Below are 14260 nucleotides of genomic sequence, written 5' to 3' on the forward strand. Positions count from 1 at the left end.
GTTAGTTTCAGGTGCTTTCAGCTTAAGGGGCAAGATCAAATGCACATTTGTACAGAAACATTTATATACATGCTAACACATTTTATGGATAAGCACTGGCTCCTTTACAAAATAAAAAAAAAGTAATAAATACTTTGGTTATTTTTATAGTAGCGCTTCTCATAGGCTGTAATCTTAGCAGGTCAATAAGTAGCATAAACATGAAAGAGAGGAGGTGGAGTAAATCCTAGAGGTTAGAGCCCTCAAAACTCGTATCTTAGCATGAACTGATGACTGCTCCTTTTACCGTCTTCCTACATCACTGTGCTGTCCACTTTATCATGAAACTAAGTTAAGTGACCCTAGGTGTCGGCTTCTTTGTGGGCACTAGAAAATGAATGAGCCCAGTCCACAGTGCAGCTTGCTTCCCCAGTATGGGGACGGGAAGTCCATCAACTGCACCCAAAACAGAAGGATAAAGGGATGCGGTGGGGGGGGGGGGTGGGGGGGTGGAAACATCTTCTAGGGCAGTTAACAGCAAACACTCGTTCAAGTCAAACCACACAAGTCACTGCGGCTGGAAGTGGCAAGGCCATGGTCAGCAATGGGGCAGGGGAACGCAGCAGACACACAGGTTGGCCACAGAGTTCGAAGGGGGTGTGCTCTATTTCTTTAAGAGCATCTGGTGTGCTCTCTGAACAGAGGCTATTCCAAGTAAAGAATTAAAAAAAAAAAAAAAAAATCTTTAGAAGTGACTTTGTGCTCCCCGCAGGAGAGCAGTGTGACAGAATCTAATTCTCCTTCCTAATTGCATTATGACTTCATGCAGAAACCGCAGACACCCTGGCTCTGAAGGGAGTGCCGCTCTGTGAAGTGGGATTTATTCAGGGTGTCTTAATCAGAAGACTGGCAAGAGGTGCCAGGCCACCCCTGTGAATCAACTCGTGGGGTCACTCCATTGTTGGGTAACATTCGGAGTGTATGGGCAAAACGCAAGCAGTCCACTTGCAATACAAGTTAGAAACGCTGTCATTAGCTTGAAAAATGACAGCCCCTAATTGTCCTAACAAAGACTTGTTTTCAACTACACTTTGCTGCTGCCTTTAGAAACTCATCAGAGAGAAAGAGGTCACAAAGAGTTGAGCTGGGCTTCAGGCGCTGTAGGGTTAGGGAATGAAAAAGGCCTTGCTGAGCTATTGTCTTGATTTTAATTTTAATTACAACAGGGCAAATTTATTGTATACTTACTTTATATGGTCAACAACAACAAAACAATCCCGGGTTCCTGCAAACCCAGTCAGTGTGCGTGGCCTTAATAGTCCCTCTCTGGATGTTTTACGAGTATCATCAAACAAGGTATCCCAGGGCAGACCCTGCACGTTTTGAAAGATGCACATTTCACGAAATACTGACTCCTCAGTCTCCTGGCCATACCAACAGTTTATGGCATCCTATCTTGAATAAATTAAACATCACCTATATTTCATGTGGCAGTAGAAGATATTTACAGAATGAAAAGGCTCTGACAATGTGTGAGATTAGAGACTGTAGCCGTTTAACCAAGTAGCCAAAAAAAAAAAAATGCTGCATGAGAGGCAGCTGGGCAATATTTAGTTGAAACAGTCATGTGTAAGCTCCGCTGTGGCACATTCTAATCCTTTCATATGGATTCTCTCCAACTTAGAATTGTTCATTGAGTGTGACAGACTGGGGGTTTAAAACTAATCCATAAATTAGTCCGTGGTCTCACACACAACGGGTGCCATAAATGAAAATGAAAATCCTAGAACAAAATTAAATTCACAACCTTAAATACTTTTTCTTCTCCAATTGCTCCGTGGTGCTCCTGCTTTAGAACGCCCCAATTCACGGTGAGACTGCATTTTGGGGTGCGTGTGTGCAGGGTCTACGTTAAAAAATGCACAGTGTAATAACCTAGAGAACCCAATCTGCTCAGAAGCAGAGCTTAATTGTAAAGAATTTAAATTCTCCCATTTTGATTGTCATAAGCTTAAATGGAAGCGTACTAAGCAGTCCAGACATATTTTAATACACTTTCCCCGAGTTTATTTTCTTAACTAAAGTCAATAAGGAGCCAATGGGTTTTCTTAATTGAATTCCCCTTCAGTTTGTGTTACGGAGCTGCTTTAAATCTAGACACTAGGGCAGGCGAGGAATTCCCCTGACAATTTTATTTTCATAGTTGTGTTTCGCCGGCCAATATATATTAAATATAGTTTTTTTTTATTCATTTCTTTATTTATTTCTGACTTATTTGAAATCTATTGAAAGCAAAAATACGTGCCGGAAAATTAAATTTCGAAATTTATTTTCTACTGGATTCTCAGTTAATTTTCTTTCCAACTATGTTATGCTTTAATTAAACTCCCATTTCTCAGGGGCTGGAAAAAAAGGGGACAAGAACAGAACAGAAGCTAAAAGGCCCAAACAGGGAAGTCTTGATAAAGCTCTTTTACTTCTTAAAGTCACCCTCTCCTCCTTGAGGGGGCAGAGGGGTTATGGGGTAGGGCCCCAGGGAACAGCAGGGTGGGGAATGGGTTGGTTTTTTGTTAAGCAATTTCAAGTTTTGTTAAAAGCTTCTTCAGAATTGTTCCCTGATGCTGCTGTGCCCCTGAGATCTTTTTCATTTGCAAACCAGATGTTCTGAAAATAACAGGAACCCATACAGGGGTTTCACCTCACAGGAAAATGTCCTAGTCCTAGTAGTAGTCGTCTTTGATGCTGGGGTGGAAGTCTGGGTGGAGGAAGGGGAAGTAGGGGGAAGGCATAGGGGAGGGCAGGAACAGAAGAGGAGGGTGAAGGTGGAGAGGGGCGGGCTCTAGAAGTAGGAGCTTCTAGTCCTCTCCGGCTAGATGCGGAAGGCTCCTTTCAAGTCCTACCCTTTCCACCATCAAGACAGCCCCAACACGATCGCTTTCTAAGCCCAAGAAACGCATATGTACGATGCTAGTTTTCTGAACTGGGGATGAATCTTCAGTACGGAAACCTTTCAAGTCCTCATCTCTTGGATTCGTTTAAAACAAGGAACATAAAAGTATGGGAATTGTGATGGAAGCAATAGAAAAAAAAAACTCCGTTCTCACCTCTCATTTCTTTAAAAAAAAAAAAAAAGGAAGAATCAGGTGAGCTTCGTTACTGTAGTGTTCTCACTGCTTCCATTCCCTCATAAATCAGTATGGGTCAAGAGCTGGTTGGCTATGATGCTATTGGTAATGGGTCTCTAATCATCAGCAAAATAAAAATGTACACAGTGGAGACAGTATGAAAAAGAAGGGCCATGCAATTTGGGGGCAAAAACTTGAGAAGGGGGCTCATGCGTATTTTCTAGTGCCCTCATGATATGCTTGTTACCAGGCATGTTGGCCCATCAGTAACATTCAGTAAGTATGCAGTAAAGGATGAGTGGCACACGGTCTTAATGGAGTAGAAGCCAACTCTGGGAAAAAAAGGGAATTTAGTAAACACTCTAGAATGAAAGTTGTGTATGTCCTAGCAACAGTGGCTTAATATATGCCTGGAACGTAAACACACACACACACACACACACACACACACACACACACACACTGCAGACAGATGCTTGAAGTTGGGCCATCATGCTTACTTTCCAGAATGCCGTCCTTACCCCCCTTCTATGCATTCCTTGATGGCAGACCAAGCTACTTGACGTGCGATGCTCTCCCCAGTCCTGCTCTGGCCGCAGGGTGGGCCCTCCATGCAGAGCACCTCCCACTCTTGGGTTCCAGGGTGGAGAACCTAGTCTCTCTACCATATTTTAAGGGGCTTAAGGACTTTTCTGCCTCCCCAGGCACTAGCATCTTACTTTATGTATTACAGGGGCTTGGTATTTGTTAAATGAATGCCTAAGAGCTGGTGGATAAGCATATAGCCCTTGGCACCTCGCAAACACCTGCAGCACAGAGGAGGCTAGGACCTGGAGAAGTGGCTCCAGGTGAGGCCAGGCTCTCTAAGTGTTGTTTTGATGGTCCCGGTACAGGGGGAGGTTAGCACAGGTGTCCCTCCTTTCCTCCGTATTTAAGAAACTGGAAACACTTGCCATGGTGTTGGGTCTCCTGCACTTGGTGTGCTCGGAGCATCTCTGAAGGAGAAGGACCACACTCAGGTTTAGGGGCCTGGATACACTTCACACACACAACGGCTTAGGATATCAGACTATGAAAGCCAAGGTAACAGGTGGGCCTGCGGGCTGGGACTCACTTTCGCCAAGGTACCCTGGGATTGGAGTGCTTAGATACCAAGCAGAAGAACAGTGCTGTTTTCTTCCCCAGGAAACACAAAATACTGAATTGGATACTTACTTTAAAAAAGAGGAAAAACTCATTTAGAAATGACCTATTTCATTCCTGTGAAAGGATTTTTAAATGTGTTCTAGGACTTGGCCCTGTAGCTATTCATTTCTTATTCTAAAGTGATTTTAATGTTTTAATTTATGACAGTCACATGTACAGTGACCTACAGGTTGGCCCCCCTCCCCCCGGCCCCAGTGAACCTGAATTTCCTACTGAAGCTGCCAAGGGTGCTTATAATAACCGAGTGCTGTGTTGCTTTCTAAGGTAGACTCCTCATCAAAGGACAGGACTGAGCAGAATCAATACAATATCCACATTATCTAGGGAGGGAAACACTATTTTCCCAAGATGGCAATGGCTAGAGGAAGAAGCTGGATCCAATTTTATCCACACCTCATACCTCAAGTCAGCTAACTTCAAAGAAAATTCCAAACACAAAACAAAAGAGCCCCCCCGGCCCCCGTTTCTCTTCGGTTCTAATTTCGGAGTAGAATCTGCCTGAAGGACTCTGAGCCCAGGGGATGGTTTGGCTGGCCCTCTATTTTAACAGAGGGCTCTGGGGACAATTTGGACAACGCGGTTTGTTCTTCAATATCACAGCATGTATCTTTGTAAATGAAACCACATGGACAACTTGATGTGATTAGGAAAAAAAAAAAAAAAAAGCAGGGGGCAGCCAATTGCCCTAATCGGAACAGACGTACCTGATCAGAATACCAGTGTGCATGAGACAGGAGAGACACCCAAGAAGCTCATGGCGAATTATAGTGAGGCTCCGGATGGCTCCCATTTCAATTCCAACTCTCCAATGCTTTTTTTTTTTTTTTAAATTAGAGAGAGAGATTCTAATGAATGAACGGCATAATGGTTGCGAAGCTACGACAAGGCTGATGGGGCAAGTTGACATCAAATACTCCATTCAGTACCCCAGAGCCTTCAAAAATTCCTCCCCTAGATCAGTCTACTGCTAGAGGTGTGCGCCGTCACACGAAGGTCAGGAGACCTGCTCCATGCACCTGAGACGGGAGAAAGCTGCCCGGCTCCTCCCACCAGGCAGGTGTAGGATTCGGGATGGCACTATCACCTCGGACTGGGCTCATGATTTCTCCCCTCTGAGGATCTTTAACCTGCTTTTGAGGGAGCCGGGCGACTGAGGACTCAATGATGGTCTGCCTCTCTAACGAGGAAAACAATTCGATTACCCTGGTTATGGAAGATAAAACATAGCGCCGGAGCACTTCCTTTCCGAGGAATCAGAAATCAACTATGGCCTTTCAAGTTTAAAAATATTTTTCTATCGCATTTGTACATTTTCTTGTAATGAAACTCTGACCTGGGGAATGGGTTTCAGTTATTGCATCTGAGTGGGAGAAAAGAAATGGAGGACTGTGGGCTGCTTCTTTTTCTTTTCTTTTTTTTCCTTCCTTCCTTTCTTTTTTTATTTTTTTTAAAGCTCAGGCTTTATGTTACTGTCACTGGATTTAGCTGTTGCAGCTTTTAAGGCTAACGGGTGGCTGTTATGTAGTGAACAGTGCGAGAGAGGAGAGTGGAAATTAATTTAGCTATCCATTTGCCAAGATTCGGTCTGGAAGGTTTTTTAGGAACCAGTCTAAATCTCAGGGATAGCCTGGACCTTTAAAATGGGACACAGGCTCATTCAGTTCCATAACCTTTAATCGGCTTGAAGTAAGGAGCAAATGTTAAAATCCACGAGTGTACTTTCTAGGCAAGATAAATACACGGAAGCTGCTTGTTAAGACCCAGCAAGCTTAGAAGATCATGTCCGTTAAGGCAGCGGATCCTACAATGTGTTTCAGTGGCAGTTTTGCTCTAACTACTCTTGGGGTGCCAGGGAGAATCTGGGTGTTCACGGCCACAGATGCCCTCTGTGTGTGGCCAGGGTTCAAGTGCTGGTGCCGAAAGGCTACCGTGCATCTGGGAGCTCATGGGGTATCCCCTGGAGCCTTGAGGTCGGGAGCAGAGAGACAGAAGCCAAGACAAACCCCTGTTTAAAGGCACCTTCGATGTGGACAGGAATACAGGACTGTTTGCTATGAAGATTTCCTCTTATATGGAGCCTTTCTGGTTGGAACGGTGATAACAGTGACTTGTAGCTGTTTGAAGACACAAGAGAAGCTTTCGGTGGGGGTGAAGGCTGAAAGCTGGGAGCAGAGGCACCTCTGCTGTGTTGTACAGAGTGAGGGGGTTGGAGTTCAGGGGGTGCTAGCAAAGGTCTTAAAAACAAAACAAAACAAAACAAAACAAAACAAAACAAAACAAAAACCAGCCTGAGCTAGCGAGAGGCCAGACACAGATGAAAAGTGTTTTTCCATGTTATGGAGAAATGGGGGCATTTCTACAGAGCGAGAAAGGCCTCCACTGCCTTAAAATATAGACCTGCCTAGCCTGAGTCACCTGGAGGGAACCCTCTAGAATGAGAGGTAGTTAAGGGCTGGCTCATCCCCGGGCCCTTTCTGCAAAGATGAACCGACTACTGCAAAAGGGCAGCGGGGGATGGAGGTGTAATTCACACAGACGTCCAAAGGGCCATTCACAGGACATTTCGTGAAAACCTACTATTGAGAGCTCAAGCCTAATTCAGTTTACAACCTGGATAAGCGGCAAGAAATCACGAAAGGTAAAAACCTAGCTCCTGGTGTGGACAGTGGAGAGGCTGGTTGACCTGGAATCAGGAAGGAGGGAGCATCTTCACTGTGCTCAGCAATGAGGGGGAAAGTGGGAGGAGTCTGCGCGCTAGCTAACAAGCTTTTGCTTAAGCCGCGGAAGAGCAAAACTGAAACACGAAATACGCACAGACGAGGATTTCGGAAGCAGCCTGGATGGAGCAGAGTTTAGAGTGAGGCACAATAACCAATTGATGGGTTTTCGGAAGATTTTAAGTGCAGGCACTGATGGTTGCATAAACAGCGGACAGAAAATCCTCACTAGTGGCTTTTTCTAACGTTCTCTTTTTCCCACTGTAATGGGTTAGGAAGGTGAAGAAAACAGACTAGGGGATCTACCATTTTCTTTCATAAACGTCCTCTTCCATAGAGCACTCTGGATTTTCGTCATGCTTGTCCCACCAACTCCTGTGAAGACCAAGAGTGTCTCCAGAAAGTCAGTGTAAAGGACAGCTGCCTTGTCTAGGGTGGTAAAGAGGGTCTACACACAAAGAATGATGAATTACAGAGTCAGTGTTTTAACAGAAGTCCTGCATCCTGGGGCGTGGAGCTCAGAGAGATCTTGCAGGCTCCTGGGATAACAGAATGAACCGGGGAAGTTCTCTTTTAAAGAAAAAAAATTTTTCCCGCTCATAGAATAATCACTTTTACACATTCTGGGGCTGGAACCCGCACACAGCAGTGGGGGAAGATCTTATGTCAGGAAATCCTGCATGTCTAGTCGACACAGTGCAACTATAGGCTTTCCTACCGTAGCAGACAGCAGAGCTCCGAGGCTCCCCGACAAGCAACGTCAAGTGGTATGAGAGCCACAGAGTACCAGCAAGGGGATGGATGGCATCCCTCCTCCCTCAGTGATACAAGTTGGAGACCATGAAACTCATTTTGAAGAAGAGTTTCAGACAGTCCAGAAAAAGATAAAGCCACAGAGGCTGTGGCTGCCTCTTCCATACCTCCAGTATTTAACTGAGGGCAGTAGGCCGGGGCGGGGGTGGGGTGGGGGTGGGGGATGGGTACATGAGTGCCCAGCACAGAGAGGACAGTGGCTTTCTCTGACCTTGAGACCCCGACAACACACACAGGTTCTAACACTGTCAGTGGGTCCTCTCTGAGGCAGGAAGAAGGGTGATGTATTTTGAAACATGGCCCCCCTGGGCCTGTTAAAGGGTGTGTATTTTCTTCCATATGAATTAAGATGGAATTAAGACAATGAGAAGATCCAAAGGCAGAATACTTACCATTTCATCAACCATGGCTAAGCCTAAACTACTGGCATGTTCTTGCATAGCCAGGCGGCCATTTTCCCTAGCATTCTGCTTTGAACAGTGATGCTTGAAAAAGAATTCTCTTAAGTGTAAGTTGCAAAATATCTGATCTACTGTTAAATGCCTGGATGTTAAAAGATTTTCTGAGGTCCTTAAGATTCAGCTTAAGAACAAAGTATCTCATGTCTCTGAAGTTCCAAAATAAAGGACCCGTTACATTCCAAGGATTTCAAGGGACCGTTCCGGCTTCTTTGCATACACACGAGAAAGACAATATACATTCAGGACATTTTCAGTGGTCATGAAGGTACCGTACCTGTGATGATGGTAAGGATGGTGGTGGTGGTGGTGGTGGTGGTGGTGGTGGTGGTGGTTGTTGTGGGAGGAGGGATAGTTGTGGGGGGATCTGGATAAAAAAAAAAAGGAAAATCAAACCCACAATGCTGAACACAACAATGATCAGTAATGACAAAACAAAGGCATGAGGACACTGAGATGTTTGTTTGATGACGTCCCCCCCTGAAACCAAGAGCTTCCCCGCCCCACCCATTCCGGAGATCTGTATCTTGTCATTGGAACCCCAAACCTTACTTGGAAAAAGCTAAGATAAGAAGAAGAGAGATTTGTATTAATGATGTGAAGTAGGGATGAGGTGATGTGAAGGAGAGAAGGGAGGGAAAATCAACGTAGGACACCCCCGCCCCAATCTGATTTCAAAGGGGAGGGTCAACCAGCTCCGCGCCCGAGAGTCATTTCATTTTATGCTTCTGCGGATGGGAGAAAGGAGGAGGAGAGGGCGCTGCTCCAGCGAAAGGGCTGCTATCGGCCAAGGATGAGTGTGCTCTTGGTCCCCTGCTCTCCGTGACGAGTAACTTCATTATTCCCCATCAATACATCCCAGCGGGAAGTGAAACTACTTCTACGCTCGTAATAAATACAAAGAAGAGAGAATGTCACCACTAAATATCAAGTTCCAGGCATGTGAGATTTTACTGAGATTTTGTTTTTTTTTTAAAGTCAATAAATTTTACAACTTATAAATATTAATGTATTAGTTGCCTTTGCTCATGTTAAAAGCTTGACCTGAGTGGGTGGCGGTGATAAGACTGAAAGCCCGCCTTCCTTCTTGTAAACAAGAGGATGAGATATGAACGGGCCTTGACCCGCCAAGCCAGGAATCCCAGAGGGAACCCTGTGTCAGATGTTTGATATACTGTATATTCTTCTATCATCTCAGAAATTATTTGGGGGACAAGGGAAGGGCAAATCTGAAAGAGAAAAAAAAGAAAATCCTGAGCCCAAATGATCAAACTGAATGTGTTAAATTGTCAGCGAGACTTTGAACTAAGCAATCATTCTGGTATAAGAGAGCGTAAGACGATTTGAAGGCTTTTGATTTTAAATTTTATCTAAAGCACGTCAACTTTTTCTCCCTGACACATCTGGTGTCCTTTTATCTCCAAGTGAGCTCTCAGATTGTCTAATTAATACATCAAAACTTTAATTATATACTGCACCTTTATTGGCTTTGGTACAACTTCCTGAAAGTTGACGAAAACACTGTTTTGGTGCCTGGTTGTAAGGTCTGCTTGAGATGATTCCTACTATCGATCACTAATCTGAGGTTTTAATTTTCCTAACCAACCTCTCTCTCACACACACAGTGTATGACTGTGATGGGCAAAGATCAGCAGCAAATGGTTCTGTCTTGTGGGAGACTGTGCTTGTTTAAGTTGGGGACACGAGTGGTTTAAAGCAGCCTCACACTGGAGTTCAAAAAGGAATTCAAACAAAAACAACAAAAATTAAAAAAAAAAACAAACCCACAAAAACCAAACCTACCCCCCAAGACCAAACACACACACACACACACACACACACACCTCACTGTCCGCCAAGATGCAGTAATGATTAAGTAATTTCAAACCACCTTTTCAGATGAACAGGCACCTTTTGTTCAGTCTTGCTTCCCTGGCCTCGTTCTCAGGGAGGCCCCAGGTGAGGAAGCATTCTGGGACCCAGCAGATCTTGTGACTGCTCCCACACCTTGCCGCAGGCACCGGGACAGACACAGCAGAGCGAGGGGCACGGGCCCCCAAGCCAAGGTCTGAAGGCATCCCGTGCCCTCTCCTACCCAACTCAGCTGTACCCAGAGAGGCTCCTGCTGCCCAGTATGTGGGCAGCTAATGTGGTTTCTCTGTTCTGGTTCAATTACAATATTTATCACTGGAAAGGGAACATCTGTGCCTGGGAGACTTCCCCCTGGTACACTCTAATGCTATTTCTGAACCCATCTCTCAGAGTATTGGCACAAAATGTGTGATATCCACAATATAATCAAAGGGGAATGGAAGGTCCATTTTTGAAATATGATTTGAAAACACGATTATGAACAAGGGGTGGACCAGACTAACAAGGGCAGAGACTTCAGAGAAAAGGTCACTGGTCCCTTTCGTTTTGTGAAAATCACACACTTTCAATTATTTTCATCACTACCGGGGTAACTGTTGTCCTTCACATCTGGCTCAAGTGACCTGAATGAATTAGATTCTGTTAACAGGTATAACCTCGTTGCTCAGATCATTTCCGGCAATAAGAGCAACGTGAGGCCACTATTTAAGAAAGTACAGAGTTGGAGCTAATGAGCGGTGTTTGACACATAGAGGCTCAAAGAACAAAAACAATTGGGGCTCAGGCACTAACCAGCTAGATTCTCCAAGTATAGGAGTTATTTCCAGAGAATTAAACATTTTAAAGGCACGTTAACGCTTGGTTCATAAAGTACTTTGAACATTACTGTAGTAGTAGTACAATAAACCACCTCTGAAAAGAAAATCTACTCGCCATCTTGTCTCCAACTGCTAGAATATTTTATTAACGGACAAGCAACACCTCAGGTTGGCCTTATAGCTGCCATTCCAGGCAGCACTACTGGCACAGCTTAAGGGAGGTAGGTAGACTCCTATAGATCTAACAGATCCCTGGACGAGGGTAAGTATGCCAAGCTGGGTTACAGAGATGTGTGTGTGCGTGCGCATGTGCGAACGTGCGCGCATGCACTTATCAGAACAGGTAGGTCACTACGTTTCTTGGCTTTCAATAATGCAATCTGGCCGGGCAAGTGAAGTCCAAACATCTCATGTTGAAGTGTATTTACTGTTCTGGCGGGAAGCAGTGAGAATCAGAGGCCCTACAAAGGAAGACTCCAATGTCCCTGTAGACTTGGTAATCAGAAGTGTGGTGGCTCGGAGACACAGTAAGCCTGAGACCTTGAGCAGCTTAGGTGACCTTCCTAAGCTTCCTCTCTCATCTGTACCATGGGATGAGGATAATGCATACGTCCTGGGGTTCCTGGGGAGATTCGAGGTTGGTCATGCACATGCAACAGTGGGACACAGGGAGAGCTCAAAAAACGCTAGGCGTAAGCTGGCATCCCATGTTCCAAAGACATATGTGTCCTTCAAATCCACAAAATGTTTCTTGTCTGGAAAGGTGGCAACAGGAGGGATGATAAATCAGAGTTGTTTTTCCAGATAACTTAGTCTTCTGACTCACGGAAGCATACCCTAGACTGGTGGGCATTTGCCTCTGCGGACCTGGGGGACAGCAATGGAGGGGGCTTGTGGGAGGCTCAAACCCTCATGTACAGACGGAGATCTACCTGCCAGCCTCTGGCATCAGTGGACCATGAACAGTCTGAGGCACAGGGTGGCTGTGTCATATCAACTGAAAAGGGGGCCAGGGTACCCCCTGGTATGGACATGGGATCACTGTTCCCTTCGTGGGGATCTCCTCAACCACTAGGGAGAACTAATACTCTTACATGTGTAGAGCACAGACCACGTGGGTATTGTATGCAGAAAACACATCTCAGATGTTTACAAATCAGGTGGATAGATGTGATCTTGTAATTCTGCATTACGTTAAAAGGGGGAGAAAAAAACCCCTAAAACCACAGAATTAGATCATAAGGATTAGATTTGAATATCCAAGTAGATAGGGGGTAAAGCATGCTTCCGCGTCCTCAAAAAGACACTGACTCCTGTTTTCTTCAAAAGGAAAAGGGCCAGGTTCTAAGACATAACGGAGACAATATTTCCTACATATGGTTCTGTGTGTATGGGTGTATATGCGTACACAGTTATACTTGGATAATGTATTTACAGTGCTAACAAGAAGAAAGAAATGTGCACACATAACTGTATATTCATGAGACACCAAAATTTTCAGGCCTGTGGTTACTCATTCCATGTCATCTCAGTTCATGACTATGCTTCCTTTATAAACCTGACCTAGAGACTTTGGACAGAAGAGGCATAGTCTGCCATCCTAAGGCTAGAGCAGCAGTGCCCTCCTCAACTACAGAGAGAATATTCACCACACAAAATTGACATTAAGATATCAATGAGAAAAAGTCGGGCGCCTGGATGGCTCAGTGGGTTAAGCCCCTGCCTTTAGCTCAGGTCATGATCTCAGGGTCCTAGGATCGAGCCCCACATTGGGCTCCCTGCTCAGCAGGGAGCCTGCTCCCCGCTCCCAACCCGCTTTGCCTGCCTCTCTGCCTACTTGTGCTCTCTTTCACTCTCTCTCTCTCTCTCTGTCAAATAAATAAATTTAAAAAGAAATGGGAAAAAGTCTAAGATGTCTGACACGTAGGAGATGCTCAAGAAACGTTTGCTGGTTAGAGAATGCAATTGATGATGCTATATGCTCTAGTAATCCTGTGAGAAGATATTAAGAAAACAGACAAATTTAAAAATAAATGTGTTCATGTCTAAAGGAAGAGCTACTGGTGGTTTATGTGGCTACCAAGGAGCCTGTATCATTTCTCCAAGTATTTACTGGCTTGCAACATCTTCGGGAATGTAATAGCTTCATGCTGAAAACAGGATACTTCTGTTCATCAAAGCAGGAGACTAGCTCAGATATCACAGGAAAATACCACTGGGAATAAACTTTCTGAGCTAAATAGCCATTAATTGGTAAGGCTGAATTTTGCAGTCATTATTTCTAACACAGTCTCCATGGCTTGTGCCTGAGGACACAGCTTTCCTGCTCAGCATGACCAGGGACTGTGATCTAGTGGGAAATCCCCACGATTAGAGGGAGAGACGAAAAGTCAGTGCCCTCCCAGGTGGGGACACTGGGGTCCACCTCAGGCCAGGCTTCTTTAAGGTCTTGCAGAAAACAAATGGGCTTCTGGTTTTCAACCGGACCAAAAGCTCTGGGAGGGAACATAAGCAGCAACTACATGTAAATGAGTCTAGTAGAAGACAGGTTTAGCTTTCCACGTACCGTAAACATACAGCATATAATCCGAGTGAGCTTTCCCCACTATGTTAGAGGCTTCACAGCGGTATGTACCATTATCTGTTTTGTTTAGGTTATTGATGAACAGGTTGGGCCCGGAAAGGACGGCGTGCTGAGGCATCTCGTCATCGACTCTAACCCAGGTCACCATCACCGGCCTGCAGAGGAAAGAGGGGGGGGCACAGGGTGCTTCGTTATCTCTCACCAAGACGTCTGCGTCAGCTTCCCACCCATGCATCACAGGAGTCCCGTGGAGGGTGACACGATTAAAGACATGTAACAGAATTACAGCCGTGAAGTCCCCCTGAGTCTGTCTGGAATAAACTTTTTCTAAAAAACATTATCAGGTATTGAAAAACTTTCAACGGACCATAAGCAGGAGTCTCATTATTTGCAATTCATCTTTAACAAATCAGTAAATAAAACAAGGTGCCCTATTTTTAATGCCCTGCTGTGTGGTTTCACACCAAACAGGACAGAGCCCAGCCATTATTAATCATCTCATTAATTAGGGGGAAAACAGCAAATTCTTGGCGAGTGATACACGATTACTCTGATGGTTACAGATATACCAAGACTCTTGCCTGGAAGCCACTTGGGAGATTTAAAGGGATTTCAAGTTTCATAAAAAGAAACAGACTTTTACATCTGAATGCTGCTTTCTTTTGAGCTCTGCTGTTGGAAAAAGTAC

At 44.8% G+C, this 14260-nt stretch overlaps 1 protein-coding gene across 13 annotated transcripts in view; it reads right to left on the bottom strand.

Moving 5' to 3' along the window:
- The window catches only part of CADM1 (cell adhesion molecule 1), a 326555-nt gene that overhangs the window by 25543 nt on the left and 286752 nt on the right, over window positions 1-14260 (bottom strand). For 8 of the 13 annotated variants that reach the window (XM_032359964.1, XM_032359969.1, XM_032359966.1 and 5 more), the window contains exons 7-8: window positions 13555-13727; window positions 8576-8665 (exon numbers count right to left, since the gene is read on the bottom strand). In XM_032359964.1, coding sequence (XP_032215855.1) covers window positions 8576-8665; window positions 13555-13727 — 263 coding nt within the window. The remainder of the gene's footprint in view (window positions 1-8575; window positions 8666-13554; window positions 13728-14260) is intronic. The other 5 variants (XM_032359970.1, XM_032359975.1, XM_032359977.1 and 2 more) reach the window with 1 other exon arrangement.

This window comes from Mustela erminea, chromosome 9 (genome assembly GCF_009829155.1).
Source record: "Mustela erminea isolate mMusErm1 chromosome 9, mMusErm1.Pri, whole genome shotgun sequence".
NCBI classification, from domain to species: domain Eukaryota; kingdom Metazoa; phylum Chordata; class Mammalia; order Carnivora; family Mustelidae; genus Mustela; species Mustela erminea.